General features: G+C 42.5%; 2 protein-coding genes and 1 non-coding gene across 3 annotated transcripts; 2 read left to right on the top strand and 1 right to left on the bottom strand.

Annotated features, from left to right (window-relative positions):
- Positions 1–19: 19 nt before the first annotated feature.
- Positions 20–10330, bottom strand: ZSCAN26 (zinc finger and SCAN domain containing 26). Its single transcript, XM_059938147.1, has 4 exons — positions 9972–10330; positions 4593–5078; positions 4166–4283; positions 20–928 (listed from the first exon to the last, which is right to left on the bottom strand). The coding sequence occupies exons 2-4, from the start codon at positions 5010–5012 to the stop codon at positions 27–29; spliced, it is 1440 nt and encodes a 479-aa protein (XP_059794130.1). The 5' UTR covers positions 5013–5078; positions 9972–10330; the 3' UTR covers positions 20–26.
- Positions 5573–7238, top strand: LOC132374332 (protein BEX3-like). The gene is made up of 2 exons (XM_059937919.1): positions 5573–5632; positions 6909–7238. Exons 1-2 carry the CDS (start codon positions 5573–5575, stop codon positions 7233–7235), a joined length of 387 nt encoding a protein of 128 aa, XP_059793902.1. The 3' UTR covers positions 7236–7238.
- Positions 7959–8020, top strand: LOC132375480 (U7 small nuclear RNA). Its single transcript, XR_009506030.1, has one exon. It is a non-coding gene; the product is annotated as a U7 small nuclear RNA (small nuclear RNA).
- Positions 10331–12199: the final 1869 nt, after the last annotated feature.

Here is a 12199-nt window from a genome sequence, read left to right as displayed (position 1 = left end):
ATGGTCCATAAGGAGAGGACACCTCATCAAGCCAGTTTGTCTTTGTGGTGATATCGCTGATGTTGAAAAAGACCTGACCTCTGCCTGAAGGCTTCTCCACATTCATTACACTCGTACGGTTTCTCCTCGTTGTGGATTCTCACGTGCTGAGTAAGGTGTGAGTTTAGTCGGAAGGCTTTCTGGCATACAGTACACTTGAAAGGTTTTTCTCCAGTGTGAATCCTGTGGTGTCGAATAAGGTCTGAGGTCAAACTGAAGGCTTTCCCACACTCGTTACACTGATGGCTTTTGGAGTGGCTGTGGATTCTCTGATGGTGGGTGAGGAGCAGGGCCTGACTAAAGGTTTTCCCACACTCCTTGCACTCACAGGGCTCCTCCTGACTGTGAATTTTCTGGTGTCGATTAAGGTGAGAGCTGCGCCGAAAGTTCTTTCCACAGTGGATACACAGGTAAGGTTTCTCTCCAGTATGGATTCTGAGATGTTCCAAAAGGCCTGCATTCTGGCTAAAGACTTTTCCACACTCCTTGCACTGATAAGGCTTCTCACCAAGATGGATTTTCTGATGTCTGACAAGGTGTGAACTTCTCTGAAAGGTTTTCCCACACTCATGACACTGATGACCTTTCTCTCTAGAGTGGATTTTCTGATGTCCAGTAAGACTAGAACTCTGACACACTTCAGATTCACAGAGCTTTTCTCCCGTGTGTGAACCTTCATGCTTAATCAGGTCTGAGTGCTGGATGAACCCCTTCCCACATTCTGAGCATTTATAGTCAGTCTTCTCCTTGGCCTTGGCCTGCTGCCTATCCAAGTTAGAGTCCTCATAATGAGCCTCTTTGGGTTCAGATATTTTCCCAGATGATTCCACTCCTCCACAGGAGTCTGTGTCTACAACCAGCTTCCCATTCTCAGTCCTTGTCTCCTCACCTGAAACATTAAATATATACCACCAGTTACTTGTCTTTTGGTGCTTAGGGAAAGGAATCTACAACTAGGAGGAAAAAAAACTGAATCAAGCCATGTGTGCAAAGTGGAAATGTTGTGGGTGCTGGTGTTTGCATAGAACATACATGGAATGATACATAAGAAACTGTTTAACAGTGGCTGCCTTTGGGGGATTATGGTGAGAGGCAACTTACTGTAAATGGTTTGAGGTTTATCATGTGATATGCACATCTATACATACATACACACACACACAGAAGTTAGCAAGCAAGCAAACTGTCATAAAGGGCATGGCTGTACGTTCTTGATAATGGCCTCATGTGGAAAATTAGAAAGCTAGGTCAACTGAGTACCCTGGGGCCAATAAGAAAGGGCTAGCACCAGAAATGAAGAAATAAACTGGAAATGAAGACATGCAGACGTGGTGCCAATTTTATCATGATTAACTGTGTAATCTTAGGTAATTCCTCTAGGCTCAGTGTCCTCACCAATAAATCAAAAACACTGGGGGCCACAAGGCCCTGAGGGTAAAAAGAAGTCCACAAAAATGTCTTAGCCTTTCCTGATCTCCTTGGACAGCAGTAACTGCTTTCCTGTGTGGTTCAATGGAGCTATTATATCTCAGTGTTGTAATAATTTGCTTATATGTCTGGAACATAAGACATATAAGCAAATTATAACAATGTGTGCTGAATAAAACCTTTGCTCAGACACACAGGGAAGAGGGTGAGAGGGAACAGTAGATAGGATAAGTCTTTTAAGTCCAGGAGCCTGAAAGGAGATGCAAAGTCAGAATGAGAGAGTAAAAGGGGAGATGGATGGAGAAAATAGAAGAGGGAGCATCTAAGCAGCCCTCATAACAAGCAAATGAGGGTTACCCCGTGTAAGCAAGATAAAGGCAGCAGATCATTTAAAGAGTGAGAGTAGATGAGAAAGTGAAGGGTGTGGGAAGGAGACATCAGGGAAAGTAAAAGCACACGTGGGAGAGGGAAGATTAAAAACATGTACTGTGTGTAAAGGCCTTTTGCAAGAGGATGAAGTCACCTCCATGGGGGAGGGAGTGAGAGTTAAGGGATGAGAACAAGAGAGGTTCTTTTCCAGTGATTTTATAATGACAGACACAACTAAAAGGGGAGGCAGGGGCCTGCAAAACTGAAAAACAACCTGAACTTGAATATAAAATAACAGGGCTTCCCTAGTGGCGCAGTGGTTAAGAATCCGCCTGCCAACACAGGGGACACAGGTTTGAGCCCTGGTCCGGGAAGATCCCACATGCCGCGGAGCAACTAAGCCCGTGTACCACAACTACTGAGCCTGTGCTCTAGAGCCCACAAGCCACAACTACTGAGGCTGCACACCACAACTACTGAAGCCCGCACACCTAGAGCCCGTGCTCCGCAACAAGAGAAGCCACCGCAATGAGAAGCCCAGGCACCGCAATGAAGAGTAGCCCCCAGTCGCCACAACTAGAGAAAGCCCGTGGGCAGCAACAAAGACCCAATGCAGCCAAAAGTAAATAAATAAGTAAATAAATAAAAGAAGAATATAAAATAACATTTTCAACAGATCTAGAGGGTTAAGGAACAGTTTCAAGAATCTACTATTGCTAAATCTACTTTTCATACTTAAAATAAACACCCATCACTGATTACACAGCATAAATTCATTTCTGCAAGGCTGTTTAGAAAAGGTAGGCCTCTCTCTTTCAGCGACTTTACTCAGAAAGCTTCCAGAAGAAGAGGACTTTTGAAGCAGACTCAGAAATTGAGCAGGGGGAGTAGGTAGTAGGTAAAAGAAGCCTTTAGAATTGAAATCAACCATTCATCAAATAGACATTTACTGAAGGTCTACTCTAGTCCAGGGACAGTAGCAGACTCAGGAAACAAAACAAAGCCCCTGCCCTTTTGGTCTGGTGGGAGAAAAAGAGAAGTAAACCAGCAACTCTAATATAATACTAACAGTTCCGTGGTAGGAGAAAACTTGGAGCTCTAGCAGCAGAGGTGGGGAAACGGATCCAGACTTGGAGAAATTAGGGAAGGACAAAGAAAGTGATATCTAAGCTAGGTCCTGAAGGATGAGTAGGAATTAGCCAGGGAGAGTGAGGAAAAAGTATTCCAGGCAGAAGAGGAGCAAATGGGAAATGGAATGCAACTCAGCATGAGGGGGAACACACAGTGTGAGCAGGTGGGACAAAAGGCGATTAATTGTCCCAATGTGTCTGGGACTGAGGGGTTTCCCAGCACATGCAACAGCTGGAGCTAAAAGTCTCAAGCAAATCGGAGCAAGCTGGTGATGTTAGTGGACATGGGGCTGCAAGGTCTACAAATGCCAGAACATGCCGTGTGAGGCCTTTGTTAAAGGTTATTGGGAGTCACTGAAGGTGGTGGGTTGGTTTTTATTTTTTACTCTTTATTATGGAATTTTTCAAACATCAAAAAAAAAAAGTTGAAAGAATAACATTACTTAGCTCACTGAAGGGCTTTAACGAGGAGAGCAACATTAATGAATGTGTTTAAATGACAGAGAATGAACAGGAGGTAATTTAACTTCAGTGGAAGCACTAAAATGACACAGTAAAACAAAAAGAGAAGCAGGGCTTGTATCAGGCTGGAAAGAGGAGAAAATGAAAGGGATAGAAATTAGAAAGAGAAATTCAGAGTCAAAGAAAATATGGTAGAGCAAAAAAAAAATAATTCAGGCAACATTTAGAAGTAAAAGACAGTAGTCATTTACAATAATCTGAATGTGGTAAGAAGAAACGAGTAATGAATCATGTGGTTGGAATTCTTTGCCTTGGGTAAGAAACTAGCACTCCTTTTTTAATTCACCCCTACAGTAATGGGGAGAAGAGGAAGGTGAAGGTCTACACAGGAGAAGCATTCAGTTTTAACTGAACAAAAAAACCCCCCAAACTAGAAGCATCCAAAAACAGAAACAAGGATTAGGGAAAAAGGAAATGTCTGGGGTGATGGAAACTTTTATATCTTGATTGTGGTGATCATTAGACAACTACAATTATTTCATGTTTGTGAAAAGTCATTGGCCTGTACACTTACAAAGAGTGAATTTTACTGCGTGTAATTTATACCTCAGTAAACCTGACTCAAAACAAGAAGAACAAGACACAAAATGCCAAGGGTGCTGAGCAGGGCCTCGGGTCGGGGGGCACCACGAAGCCCACCACATCTCACATGCAGGAAGATGCAGTCTACTTCTTACCCTTCTGTCTCTTGGGCTTGGGAATTGCACCCTCAGGCTGGACCTGCTGCTTCGGCACTGCTTTCAGAAGGGCTGTCTCCTCCACAAGCATCTTCTGTTTCTTTGCCTGGTTTGGGTCCTAGGGATGATTAGGTACACGTGGGTTTAGGAGGAAACTGCTGTTCAGAAAAGCACTTCAATGTTAGAAAAGAGAGCAAAGAGAAAAGACAGAAGGGCAAAGAAAAGAGGCTGGAGAACCTGGAGCACATTCAGTTTCCTCCCAGCAGAGACAGGTAAGGCTGAGGTAAGACCTTCAGCAATGAACAGCCAGACTGAAAAGAAACTGAACCAAAGCTTAGCGATTCTCCCACTGGTGAGCTCATGGCCACCGCTCTGGCCAGAGGCCTCAACTCCTGCTTTCCTGCAAAAGAGCACATCTGACCCTTACCACCTGTTGTTCTGTTCCTCCCAGTTCAGGCTGCAAATGCTCCAGTACAACAACCACATCTTCCCCACTCTCTGGGTGATGCTCCCGCACCCGGGCCTGCAACTCCTCAGGCAGGATGGTCAGGAACTGCTCCAGCACCAGCAGCTCCAGGATCTGCTCCTTGGTGTGGGCCTCGGGCTGCAGCCACTGTCGGCAAAGTTCCCGGAGCCGGCTCAGTGCTTCTCGAGGTCCTGTGGTCTCTTCATAGCGCAACTGCCTGAACTGTTTGCACAATGGCTCCTGCCCGAGGCCTGCGCCGTTTCCTTGCAGCTTGACCCCCTGTTCCCGAGTACAGTGGTGACCCTCCTTCACTAAGTGAAGTCCCTCCTTCTTCAGATTCAGAGGAGCCGGGGAAGGAGTGGTTACCAATGCTGTCGCCATCCCCAGCTTCAGACTGCTCTCGCTGTTCTGGAGAACTTTCTTTTGACTGCCTCCTCAGGGATACCCCTGAAAATGTAATAACAAGAATCACAGAAACAGTAATATTATAGTAATAATAATGATAATAACAACAATAGCAATACCCCTTTGTTGGGTTTATACATTTCCAATAATTACTATCCATTTTTTTTTTTTTCTCTCTGAAACAACCATACAAAATGAGAAGACTCTGTTTTACAGAAGACTGCCAGCTAACATAGCAGGAATAACAGATTTGAAAAAAATCACCATTTTGTAGCCCTTGAGGAAATAACTGTTTCAATCAAGGACCACAAATGGGTGAAATCATTGGGTGAAAGGAGTAGGGGAAAAGGACAATCTCATAGTCTCAGAGAATCACCACACTGATTGCTTATGAATTACAAGGGGAAGAATGGAGCTATCTGGCAGTCACAAACTTAATCAAATGAAACCTAGTAACACCAACAGCAAGACAACTGACCTTGTGCCTTACCACTTATGTAGCATTTTTACTAAAAGTGTTTAACATGAATCTAACAATGAGGAAACTTTCAGATAAATCCAGAATGTCCAGAATGCAGCTTCTCTACAATAGGCAGGTACTCTTCCAAACAATCAATTTCGTGAAAATAAAAAGAAGGTGTGGGGAAGGTATTTTTCTAGATTAAAGAGATACAGCAAAATGCAATGTGTGAAATTTGCTCTTGAGTTAAAAAAAAAAGATACAAGTATGTTTTGAAGAATTCAGAAATCTGAATATGAATAATATATATACGCAAACTATGGCCCAGCAGACCAAATAGAGCCCAAAGGCTGTTTTCGTACATAAATCTTTACTGGAATACAGCCAAACCCATTTGTTAAGATAGTGTTTACATCTGCTTTCACAATACACTGGCAGGACTGAGTACTTGAACAATGGCGCACTGACCCCTGTGTAGTCAAAAATCCGTGTACTACTTACTATTTCTGCTTCAAACACAAAGGAACTGGTAGATGACCAAGGGTAGGAAGCTGAAACAGCTTGGATAGGATCAGGATTCAAACTCTAGTTCTTTTGACTCCACATATTGTGATCTCTAATCAAACACAAACTTTTCCCCACACTTAAAGGTCTGTAAGATGAAAACACAGGTATTGATACTATTGATATATTTATTGAAAAAATCCGCACATAAGTGGACCTATGCAGTTCAAACCCTTCTGTTCAAGGGTCAACTGTAGTTGCCATAGAGATCGTATCACCTGCAAAGCTCAAAACATTTACTATCTGGCCCTTTACAGAAAAAGTGTGTAGATCTTAAGAGTTTTCTCAGGTGGTCACGTAAGAGAATATCCTTATTCTCAGGAGATGGTACTAAAACTTATTTTCAAATGTTTTGGGGAGGGGGGATTACGGGGGGCGGTAAGTGGAGAGAGAGAGAGAACACAAATGTAGCAGGAAGTTCACAGCTGCTGCTATATGAGGGGTATATCGTATTAATTGTACTACTCTTTCAAATTTTCGGTAGATTTGAAAATTCTCCAAATGTTGAGAGGAGAAAAAAGACACAAAATGAGTAAAACTGCTTGTAGGTTCATTAATTAAAGCCAGTATCAGAATTAACTAAAAGAATATACGGATATTCATAACTCATCTCATTTACAGATTGTCTACAATGTGCCAGGCTCTCTTAGTTGCTGAGATACAGAGATAAAAGAACTCCTTGGCCTTTACAGCTCTCTGCTCCGTAAGAAATCTCAAGTGAATTAGCAGGTCAGAAAAGGCTTTCTGAAGGCCCCTGCCCCCACCCCGGCCCTTTGCAGGTCTTCGGGACTAAGCATCTAGGCGGCGCACTCGTGGCGAGAATCACGAGCAGGAGGCAGCAAGGATAGGTCCAGGAAAACGAAGAAATAGAGCAGCCTGTGCAGAATGGAGAGGTAGACCGCCCTTTGGGAGGGGGCGAAGGCCACCAGCCAGCAGGAAATAATAGACAGGGACAGGCTCGCCGACTTGCCCCTAATTTCCGATGGGCCATACCCAAGAGGCAGGTCAGCGATGGGATGGGTGGAGATGGAGATGATATGGAAATGTTCATGGAGGAGATGAGAGAAATCAGGAGAAAACTTAGGGAGCTGCAGTTGAGGAACTGTCTGCATATCCTTATGGGGGAGCTCTCTAATCACCATGACCATCATGATGAATTCTGCCTTATGCCTTGACTCCTGCCATTTTCCACAAGATTAATACTGTGATTCCCACTGTCATTCTCCTTTTCCTTGCATTTTCCTGATATGCCTTTACTGATCCATTTGCTGTGAACCTTATGTAATTTCCATGTGTCAGGTGGGTTCTGTGTTACCAGCTTCTCATTGGAGGTTGCGTTGGCACCCAATCTAAGTTTCTGTCAACAGTAGAGTTTCACCCATTTGCATGGAAAAATGTAAAGCTAATAAAGCAATTAAATAGCAAAAAAAAAAAAAAAAGGAAAGAAAGAAAAGGCTTTCTGGAGGTGAGTCCTTCTGACTCTTACAAGACAAGTGAAAGTTAGACTAGAAAATCGGGAAAGGGTTTTTCAGACAGAGAGAAGTCTGAGCACAGAACTGTTGGAAAACCTCACATCTTCAGGGTAGTTGTTAGTTATGGCTGGGAAAAGGCTAAGTGGGGCTGGAACCCTGGGAAACACCGACATGTAAGGAAGAGAAGTAAGAAGGAACAACTGCAGAGGTAGGAAAACAAGGATAGTAGTATCTAGAAGGCCAAGGGGATCTGTTTCTGTAAGTGTGGAGTGATGGAAAGAGCCTGGGCCTCAGACAGGCCTGGGTTCTAGTCTAGCTCTGTCACTTACACTGTTTGTTTACTCATTTGTAAAATGAAGGTAATACCTAATTCACAGAGATGTTTTGAGGTAAATGAGATAATAATTGTAAAGAATAGTAACTAAATAGTGGTACAGCTCTTTTAGAATTTGTTTAGCAGGTTTTCTGGTCCGCACTGGAACATCCCCCCACCCCCAGAAAAAGAATAGCAACTGACTGATTTATAATTGGAATTATAAAGAGGCAGTGTTCAAGAGTGAAATGTTTTAGGAAGGTGCGTTCACCTACGAACTGACATATGCACTTAATTAAAAAACAAAGAGGTCATTGTGACCTCTGTGAAGGCAATTCTGGTCATGGGATAGGGAGGACAGTCACCTTGCCACAGGAGAATGAGAAAATGGCAAGAGTAAGCAAAAATTACTTTCAAAAAATAGGACATTGAAAGGAAGGAGAGAAATAGGACATAAGATAGGAGGGGGTAATGTAGAGGACAGGTATGTCTGTAAGTTCAATTACTATCTTTATGCTGATGACTTCCTTATTTTTCAGCCCAGATACCTCAAGAGTGCCAGATCTATATTTCCTTCTGGCTATCTGGTTTCTGGATACCTTACAAAAGCCTTTCAAACCCAACATGTCAAAAATGAACTCAGAGGATTCCACCATCATCCTTTGAAACAGGCTCTTGGTATGTGGAGAGTGAGCATTCTTGATTTTGACGACTCTTGAGTGACTCTAGAAATCAGTGAATAGCGTCTGCCAACTGCTGGCACACACTTCTGAACCAATATGCGTGAGGCTCACTCAGTTAGTGGCTGCGGCCAGTTAGGTTCCAAATTCAGCTAGCTGTTATATATTCCTGGATGTGTATTAGAGTAGCACTCCCAGCTGATATTTTTCTCTGTCAAAAATGGACTTATAATTCAAAAAGCCAATCCTGCTGCAGTTGACCCCTGAACAACACAAGTTTGAACTGCGCAGGTCCACTTATACTGATACATGGATTTTTTTTTTTTTTCCAATAAATAGGCTGAATCTGCAGTGGGTTGAATCTGCGATGCGGCCTTGTGAATACAAAGGACTGACTGTAAAGTTATACTCAGATTTTCGACTGCACTGGGGGTAGGAGCCCTTAACTCCGGCATTGTTCAAGGGGCAACGGAACTCTTAATGAAAGTGAAAAAAAAGCCTGCGAAAGTAATGATTCTTAGACAGAAAATAAAAATGGTTAATTTTATGTGACAACTTGACTGGGCCACCGAGTACCCAGATATTTGGCCAAACATTACTCTCGTGTTTCTGTGAGGGTGTTTTTGGATGAGATTAACATTTAAATCACTCGACTGAGTAAAGTAGATCGCTCTCATTAATGTGAGTGGGCTTCATCCAATCAGTTGAAGGCCAGAATAGAAAAAAAAAAAGGGCTGACTTTCCCCAAGTAAGAGAGAATTCTCCCTGCCTGACAGCCTTCAAACTGGGACCGGCTTTTTTCCTGCCTTCCTACAGTCTGTTCTCATCATGAGTTCCCAGCTGTAGATGCTTTAAAACATGTCAGATGTTTTTCCTTTGCTTAAAATTTTCCGACAACTCTTCACGCCAAGAAATGACCAAATTCCTTACACAATACAATGCCCACTTTTTCTACAGGCCTCCTCCCACCCCCCAATCTTTCTGATATCATCTTCTACACACTTCCCCCTTGTTCACTGCGCTCCAACCACTCTGGTCTCCCTGCCATTCCTCGAATATGTTAAGCAAGCTCCCGCTTTAGGGCCTTTGAACTTGCTGTTCCCCCCTGCTTAGAAAATTCGTACCCCCAAAGGACACACAGATCTTTTAACCTCCCTCAGGTTTCTGCTCAAATGTTACCTTCTAAGGCTTACCTTTAATAGGTATTTAAAATTGAGCTCAGTGGATGAAAAATATGCAGCAGAAGGTTGTGCCCCAATAACTAGATCCACAGCATCATTCCCCTCCTAGGGCCCAGGATTGACACCTCTCGCCCGCCCCCGCCCCAAGTCCACACGGCCCCTCTGTCGGGTAAGGCTTCCCTGCGCTTCCACCCTCAGGGAATCAGCTAATCCCCAGCCCACGGGCTGCAGTTCCTCCCCAAGCTGGGGCACAGTCACCACTCACCGCTCCAACGACTGGCAGGAAGGGCCAAACACGCTCAAGCCCCGTCTTAGCTCTTTGCTGATCTCCGGCTCTCGCTCCGCAGCTCACTCTAGCGTCGCTCTAGGACTGCGGGAGGACCGCGGCTCGATGGCCTTCTGCTCCCGCCTCGCAGGAGGAGGCCAAGCTCCCAATGGTTGGCTGAACGTTCTCCAAGTCCCGCGGCTGAGAGGGGCGTCCCGGTGTGCGCTTACGGTGTTTTCATTTTTTAAGCCGAAATTTATTTTATTCATGTAAAAAACAGGCCAGCTCACTTTACTGTTATCACAAACAGCTGGCATTCCACTTTGCTTACTCACGTAATTAAAACACGGACACATATATTACCATTTCTCCCCAATTTAAAAAGTCATCAAATACAGTGGAAAAAATAAACGTCAAAGTATTTTGAAGATTAAATTGAACAATGAACGTATATTTAGATTGAAGGGTTTAAGGTAATAAAAAATTAAGAATTGTTACAAAACGCAAGTTCGTGAGCTGGACGCACAGTGAGGCCAAACAAACCAAAACGTCGGAGTCTGGAACAGAGAAAGGTTTATTGCAGGACCAAGCAAGGAGAACGCGTGGTCAGTGCTCAAAACACCTCCAACTCCCCAAAGGTTTTCAGCAAAGCATTTTTTAAAAAGCCAGGTGACGGTGATCAAGCTCCTGCGCACTTCTCTGATTGGTTGGTGTTGCGGTAACAGGGCGGTTAACATTATCAGTTCTTAGGAGCCTGTAGGTCTGGGGGCTCATGATCATCAAGCAGTTAATTTCTTCCATTTGGTGGTAATTTTAGCATCTGTAAAACAACTCAGGAAGAATGCATCAGATACTATTATCTATGTATCTCTACTTCAGAGAGGAGCTACAGCAGAGGATATGGGGGAGGTGTCTGTCCTGGGAAGGCCCCATAGGGTCCTGCTCAGTTACAGTCTGTCTATTACTATGGGAGAGAATAATCAACAATTATTCTCTGCAATGTATGGGGGTGAGGGGGTGGTGCAGGGGATCATATCACTACAAAAATAAATTATGCAGAAGAAAACAAATATTCCCTCTCTTGTCCACCTCATCACAAACTGTATTTTTACAGTCTGTGAACAAAATAAACCCTTTAAAACACCTGAACAAACTTTGGTTTAATCATTGATAATTTTGAAACAAATATCATACTAACCATGGTTTTATGACATAATTCATATTGTTTCAAGCCTGAAATTATCATAACAGGAAAGAAAAAAAAATTCTATCATCAGGAGAGTTATCTTCTCCTTGAGGGTCAGAGCTCGAAAATATCTTTTAAAAGTTAAAGTAAAATATATTTACTTAAAAACTTTTCCTTAGGCTAACAAATCCAGTCAATGCAAATATTTTACTAATTAGAAGTTAATATTCTGTCCTGAAGAAAAAACATACATCTGATTTTTCAAATTTATAAAGAAAGGCTTTCCCCCCAAAAAATTATGCAAGGAGTAAACATAAATTTTAATTTTAAAAGGAAGTAAATGTATTCTAATTCATTTACCCCCTTTCAAACTCCCTACCATGGCTGGCTTCTTAAATATCACTCATATTATCAAGGTTGAGATTATTGGCATTGCGTTGTTTATCCCATGAAAATAAATACACTTAATGTAACAGCTTGACAAACAAGAGTTTTTCAACAAAAATTCAAGGTGTGCATTTTTATGTAGTCTGTTTGTATCTTTTGGAAGGGGTAGAGGTAGATAAGGTGAGAACAAATCAAAATGCAATTTTTACCAGGACAGAGCTACATTTCACTAGTAATACAAGTCAATTTTCGAACTTGAGATTTTCATTTTCCAGGATTATCCTCATTTTTGTAAACAAAACAGTTGTCTATATGTTTCCATCAGGTCCATTCATAGGATATTTAAAATAAAAGCTTCCTTTTCTATATGATCAGAGGCACTACTGCATTACAGCCATGAGTTACAAGTATCCCAGTAGCATGTAAAATTCTTTGATGGCAGGGATCAAGCCTAACTTGCTCTTTGGTTTATCCCTAATATCTGCTATAGTGCCTAGCACATAGAAAGCACTTATAAATACCTTCCATTTGATTTAATAATTCCACTTCTAGATGGCCATTTTTAGATGACCCAAAGGACTTTTGACCCAATAATTAATTCTATTTCTAGATGAGTATGCTACAGATAATACTCTCATACATCCACAAAGATTTT

The sequence above is a fragment of the Balaenoptera ricei genome, chromosome 11, assembly GCF_028023285.1.
Source record: "Balaenoptera ricei isolate mBalRic1 chromosome 11, mBalRic1.hap2, whole genome shotgun sequence".
NCBI classification, from domain to species: Eukaryota; Metazoa; Chordata; class Mammalia; order Artiodactyla; family Balaenopteridae; genus Balaenoptera; species Balaenoptera ricei.
The sequence above is the reverse complement of the archived record's forward strand: the minus strand, read 5'-3'. Positions and strand labels throughout refer to the sequence as shown.

Bases quoted from the DNA above. Each gene is read 5' to 3' on its own strand.
- ZSCAN26 (XM_059938147.1), bottom strand. From the start codon at position 5,012: ATGGCGACAGCATTGGTAACCACTCCTTCCCCGGCTCCTCTGAATCTG. The intron at 4,284-4,592 runs GTAAGGGTCAGA...AATCATCCCTAG, and splicing joins GAGGAACAGAACAACAGGTG to GACCCAAACCAGGCAAAGAA. The intron at 929-4,165 runs GTAAGAAGTAGA...TTAATGTTTCAG, and splicing joins CAAGCCCAAGAGACAGAAGG to GTGAGGAGACAAGGACTGAG.
- LOC132374332 (XM_059937919.1), top strand. From the start codon at position 5,573: ATGAGGAAACTTTCAGATAAATCCAGAATGTCCAGAATGCAGCTTCTC. The intron at 5,633-6,908 runs GTACTCTTCCAA...CAGCAAGGATAG, and splicing joins AGCTTCTCTACAATAGGCAG to GTCCAGGAAAACGAAGAAAT.